This window comes from Salmo salar, chromosome ssa21, assembly GCF_905237065.1.
Source record: "Salmo salar chromosome ssa21, Ssal_v3.1, whole genome shotgun sequence".
Lineage (NCBI taxonomy): Eukaryota > Metazoa > Chordata > Actinopteri > Salmoniformes > Salmonidae > Salmo > Salmo salar.
Genome location: NC_059462.1, coordinates 53,658,821 through 53,665,181, shown reverse-complemented (window position 1 = coordinate 53,665,181; position 6,361 = coordinate 53,658,821). Strand labels below are relative to the sequence as shown.

At 36.1% G+C, this 6,361-nt stretch overlaps 1 protein-coding gene across 8 annotated transcripts in view; it reads left to right on the top strand.

Moving 5' to 3' along the window:
* Positions 1 to 1,183: 1,183 nt before the first annotated feature.
* LOC106582515 (myc box-dependent-interacting protein 1) overlaps positions 1,184 to 6,361 on the top strand; it is a 47,878-nt gene continuing 42,700 nt past the window's right edge. For 4 of the 8 annotated variants that reach the window (XM_045704901.1, XM_014165685.2, XM_014165686.2 and 1 more), the window contains exons 1-3: positions 1,184 to 1,511; positions 5,801 to 5,881; positions 5,981 to 6,035. In XM_045704901.1, coding sequence (XP_045560857.1) covers positions 1,425 to 1,511; positions 5,801 to 5,881; positions 5,981 to 6,035 — 223 coding nt within the window. In that variant the 5' untranslated portion in view covers positions 1,184 to 1,424. The remainder of the gene's footprint in view (positions 1,512 to 5,800; positions 5,882 to 5,980; positions 6,036 to 6,361) is intronic. The other 4 variants (XM_045704902.1, XM_014165689.2, XM_014165690.2 and 1 more) reach the window with 1 other exon arrangement.

The following is a 6,361-nucleotide window of genomic DNA, read 5'->3' as shown; positions in this document are numbered from 1 at the left end:
TGTATCGTGTGTATAGTGTGTACAGTATATATAGTGTGTATAGTGTAAAAAGTGTATATAGTCTGTACAGTGTATATAGTGTATATAGTGTGTATAGTATATATAGTATATATAGTGTGTATAGTGTGTATAGTATATATAGTATATATAGTGTGTATAGTGTGTACAGTATATATAGTGTGTATAGTGTAAAAAGTGTATATAGTCTGTACAGTGTATATAGTGTATATAGTGTGTATAGTATATATAGTATATATAGTGTGTATAGTGTGTATAGTATATATAGTGTGTATAGTGTGTATAGTATATATAGTATATATAGTGTGTATAGTGTGTACAGTATATATAGTGTGTATAGTGTAAAAAGTGTATATAGTCTGTACAGTGTATATAGTGTATATAGTGTGTATAGTATATATAGTATATATAGTGTGTATAGTGTGTATAGTATATATAGTATATATAGTGTGTATAGTGTGTACAGTATATATAGTGTGTATAGTGTAAAAAGTGTATATAGTCTGTACAGTGTATATAGTGTATATAGTGTGTATAGTATATATATAGTATATATAGTGTGTATAGTGTGTATAGTATATATAGTGTGTATAGTGTGTATAGTATATATAGTGTATATAGTGTGTATAGTGTGTATAGTATATATAGTGTGTATAGTGTGTATAGTATATATAGTGTGTATAGTATATATAGTGTATATAGTATGTACAGTGTATATAGTGTATATAGTGTGTATAGAGCATATTTGAAGACAGCTATAGACCAAACCCTTCCCTTGAGCTTTGTCCGTGGTCCACAACAGTCACATACGTAACTCGGCTTTCCGTTCAGCACCACCACAGGTACCAAAGCTGTAGACTAAAAGTCATTCAGCACCATGGACAGCGCTATACCGTCTGTGTTCCCACAGAATAAGTTACAGTATGTAGGTATGATGCAGTGACACTAACCTCGGTCTTTGTCCGTATCTAGCCTATTGTTTTGGTCTGGTTGTGTTTCCATACTGATTTTACAGTACTTCCTCACACAGCGAAAAGACAAGCCAAGTCATTAGTCCAAGCTAGACTTTCAATTTTATTTGGTGAGCTGAGCAAAGCAATGTCGCCACCAAGTGCATAAAGGGTAAACTACAGTAGGCTTGTCGCTTTAAGAGGCAACCCTTCTGCATCCGTCATGATTATCGTCTGACTGACAACGGTAGGCCACCTTACGACATAGCTGGAAACTGGAAAACCATCGCTGTGTCTGTTCGCCACGCACAGACACCCGTTCCGAAACGTTCCCGTTACATTGGTCTACTATCACGAGTGGTGACTACTTTTTCCGTCCACGTTGATGTCCCTTCTTCCTCGGTAGAGAGTCGTTATTTTTATTATATTGAATCGAGAGCTTTTCGGAAAGACAAAATGGCAGAGATGGGGATGGGGAAAGGGGTTACTGCGGGGAAACTTGCCAGTAACGTGCAGAAAAAATTAACACGGGCCCAAGAGAAGGTAAGATATTGAATAACGTAAATGCGTTATTTTTCCGTTATATCTGGTTCTATCCAAATGACATCACCGGAGAGGACTCAATGACGCATCATCATGACCGTCAACCTTTAAAAACCTAACAGGCCTCTACGGTCGTCGGGATATTTCCTTAATTCATCCGTTATGTCATTTATACACATCCCTTTTTACAGTATACCTATCTGCCGCAAACGTGTAGATATGCATGTAGAAATTGAGCAATATAAGTAATTGTATAGCTAAAGCAATTTTATGTTGTGCAAATGAAATTAATTCATCGATCTGGCCTGCTATAGTGCAGCGACTATTCAGTAACAATATTGTCGATTACATTCCATGCAGCATCCATAACCTAAAAGTATTCCGTTTCCGGTTAGATTTGATATACAGTAGTTTATTTAAAATGTAATAAAAATAAAACGAATTTAGCTGTAATTCAAATGGTATATGACCTGATGGTATTAGTGGCCCTGTATCCCTATTGGACAGCAGAGGGAGGGAATGACTGGATGGGAGTTGAGGGATGGACAACATGTACAGAGCCTTCAGAAAGTATTCACATCCCTTTACGTTTTTAAAAACATTTTGTTGTGTTACAAAGTGGCATTCAAATGGATTTAATTGTCTTTTTTTTTTGTCAACGATCTATCCAAAATACTCTGTAATGTAAAAGTGGAAGAAAAATGTTTAAGAGGTATTAGAATACAGTATATGCAAGTTATTTGAATTTTTATATATTTTTTATTTTTTATTTGATGGCTGCCAAATATGTCATGAAGAACCAAAAAACGACAACTGTTAGTTGAATTAGTCTAGATATGAGATCGTTAGCACATGGTTGGGAGGACTCTTTGATATGAATCTTCATCTAGCCTATAGGTAGAATTAAATACATGAGAAACACTTTAGAGCTTCCAAATGATCCCGTGTGGCTCAGTTGGTAGAGCATGGTGTTTGCAACGCCAGGGTTGTGGGTTCGATTCCCACGGGGGACCAGTATGGATTAAAAAAAAATGTATGAAATGTATGCATTCACTACTGCAAGTCGCTCTGGATAAGACCGTCTGCTAAATGACTAAAATGTAAAATGACATGACACATATATGTTAATAGTGAGTGATGTAGGGTAACACTTGACGTCCTGTTTTTATATATGTGTAGTAACATTGTGATTATATTACAAATCAACATTGTTGTTACATAGAACTTTGGAAAGTGCTTTATAATTGCATAATAAGGGAGTTACTACGTATCATTGGGTGGTTTCTAAGTACCTAAGGCATTTAAACTGGAACAGACATTTCAGTAATGGGTGGCAAGAAATCAAACTAACTGATTGGATTAGTTTAGAAAATGTTATGTTATTATCTTTGTGTAGCATAAGATTAATCAATAAATTTAATAAATGAACATGCACAAACATAGATATTGAAAAATAATACAAAAAATAAAAAATCAACCGGCAATAGAGCATGCTGGGAAATATGACAATGTTGGGCATGGTTTTGATGCAAAGTGATGTGTATGAGTTTCAGGTCCCTATATTGGGGTAAAACTAGCCCCTCAGAATAATGCCTTATGAAATACGTATGGTATTGTGCAAAAAAAAAGTTTTTTACATATTCGCTTAGTATCTGACTAGCTGGTCTGTAGGACCAAAAACAGATGAATGCAACAACCATGTCACTAACAAATACATACAGTCATGGGGAGTAACTCTACAACTTTACTAAAAAGGAAAGGCACTCTGGGAAATATTTGAATAAGGCTTTACACTTAGCAGTGTGTTAATTTAACACTGTTCCAGTGTCTATATGTGTCCACAGACTCAACACTCAGTGTTGATTTAATACATTTTTTTTTAACAATGGATAATTTGCTGTGTAAGCATTCAACTTGCTGTTTGCAATGTTTGCGAATGACTTTGAATTATTCTGCAATATTTTCAGATATCATCAAATCTATTGCAGCTTTCAACCTTTTCAGTGGCATGTTGAAAGAGCCATACAGTAGTTGAGCTTCACAACTTATTTATACTTATCTGTACAAAATATCAGTAGTTAATTTGTTTGACTTGATTATGTACACCTGAGGCAATGCACTTTCAAGAGAATGTACATTTACATAACGTTCACATAGAAATGTATTGTGTAGATCCAATATGACTGTCAGATAGCATAGGAGATTGTGTGTGTTCTATTCATTATATTTATATCTTCAACATGCAGTTCAAGATACAGTTCTGCCATTATTTGAAGGCAGCCAATCTAATAATATTCCAATATTTATAAAAAGTATTTGCTTTCTGAGATCTGTACTCAAGTAGTTGTAGTCAACTCCAAAAGTAGCTATTTGTTTCCTCGGGGGAAAAAAATGTTCCTTTCAACAAAGCATAGTTATCGATTACACTGTAAATTATCTACCCTGAGACTGTCTTTGTGATCTGGGGTTTGAACTGAATCATCTGAGGTCTGAACTGAATCATCTGAAGTCTGAACTGAATCATCTGGGGTTTCAACTGAATCATCTGAGGTCTGAACTGAATCCTCTGGGGTCTGAACTGAATCATCTGGGGTCTGAACTGAATCATCTGAGGTCTGAACTGAATCATCTTAAGTCTGAACTGAATCATCTGAAGTCTGAACTGAATCATCTGATGTCTGAACTGAATCATCTGGGGTTTGAACTGAATCATCTGAAGTCTGAACTGATAATGTACCAATGTTTTTTAATTGTATCTTGCATGGCATTTCCCAGAGGAGAATATTCCACAAACATTGTATCCTCGGGTCAGTCTTTTTGCGCACTGAGGATTTCAAGCTATCCAATTGGCTAGTGTCAATGATGCGTTCCCCAGCTGATTGTAGGCTCTCCTCAGAATAATCTCTATCCCGAAATCTGTTCATCAAAACTGTACTTTGTTGGGAGAAAGCAGCGTCAGTGCTACAGATTAGACGGACGCGATTAAACTGACTGATCGGGAGGCTTTTCTTTAGAGGAATGGGGTGGAAACTATCACTTCTTAGAAGCGTCTTTCGATCTGTGGGCTTCCTGTATAGATCGGTGACGAGCGTTTCCTTTTCTTTAGAGATCTGAATGTCAAGGAAAGCTGACACTAAAGTAATCAAAGTCCACGGCGAAACGAAAATGACCATTTGACTTTTTAAGAAACTCACTGAACATCAGGTTAATGCCATCTATATAACGGCGATACAGTTTGATCTTGGATAGAAAGGTATTTTTCTCAGGGTTGAGAATGCGATCATGTTTGTAAGAGTTCCATGTAAAGATTGACATAATTGGGTGCCATCGTACTCCCCATAGCAGTTCCTTTAATTTGAAGGAAAAAGTCACTTCTAATCATAAAACAGTTATTTGTGAGCGCCAGCTCTGCTAGGTGTCTGATACACGAGGAGCTAGGCCGGGTCTGTAGGGCGTACCTGTACATCTGCTGTTTAAATGAGACAAGGATTGTTTTACACGTACACATCTGCTGTATAAATGCGACAAGGATTGTTTTACACGTACACATCTGCTGTATAAATGAGACAAGGATTGTTTTACATGTATACATCTGCTGTATAAATGAGACAAGGATTGTTTTACATGTATACATCTGCTGTATAAATGAGACAAGGATTGTTTTACACATACACATCTGCTGTTGAAATGAGACAAGGATTGTTTTACATGTATACATCTGCTGTATAAATGAGACAAGGATTGTTTTACATGTATACATCTGCTGTATAAATGAGACAAGGATTGTTTTACATGTATACATCTGCTGTATAAATGAGACAAGGATTGTTTTACATGTACACATCTGCTGTATAAATGAGACAAGGATTGTTTTACACGTATACATTTGCTGTATAAATGAGACAAGGATTGTTTTACACGTATACATCTGCTGTATAAATGAGACAAGGATTGTTTTACATGTATACATCTGCTGTATAAATGAGACAAGGATTGTTTTACATGTCCACATCTGCTGTATAAATGAGACAAGGATTGTTTTACATGTATACATCTGCTGTATAAATGAGACAAGGATTGTTTTACATGTATACATCTGCTGTATAAATGAGACAAGGATTGTTTTACACGTACACATCTGCTGTATAAATGAGACAAGGATTGTTTTACACGTACACATCTGCTGTGTAAATGAGACAAGGATTGTTTTACATATATACCTCTCCTGTATAAATGTCCAGGATAAAGATTAATGTTAATGGCATGTCTTGTTCAATGTCTTTTTCCAGGTAATGCAGAAGCTGGGTAAAGCAGATGAAACCAGAGATGTTGCATTTGAGGAGGGAGTGATCAACTTCAACAAACAATATGTAAGAGTCAACAAACAATATTAGTCTTTTAATATGATCTGACTCCTCCAACAAAGCCATGATCTGTGTAAAATGAGATGTTTTATGTTCCCTTCTCAGACAGAGGGATCCAAACTGCAAAAAGACCTTAGAGCATACCTGGCTGCAGTACAAAGTAAGATTATAATTTAATCGAGACTCTAACATGCTGACTACTCTGGGCACGTACGTGCACCCGCGTGCGCCATCGAACCGATTGTTGATTTTGTCCATCCACATCAGACAAGATTAAAAACACGCAGGTTGAAATATCAAAATTAACTCTGAACCAATTATATTCATTTGGGGATAGGTCAAAACCACACATGAAACATTCATGGACATTTAGCTAGCGAGGTCCTTTAATTCTGGACCCATTTTGAGTCACACAAAACCGTGTGTTCTCTACTCTGACAATTAATCCACAGATAAAAGTTAGTTTCCAGTAATCACTTCTTCTTC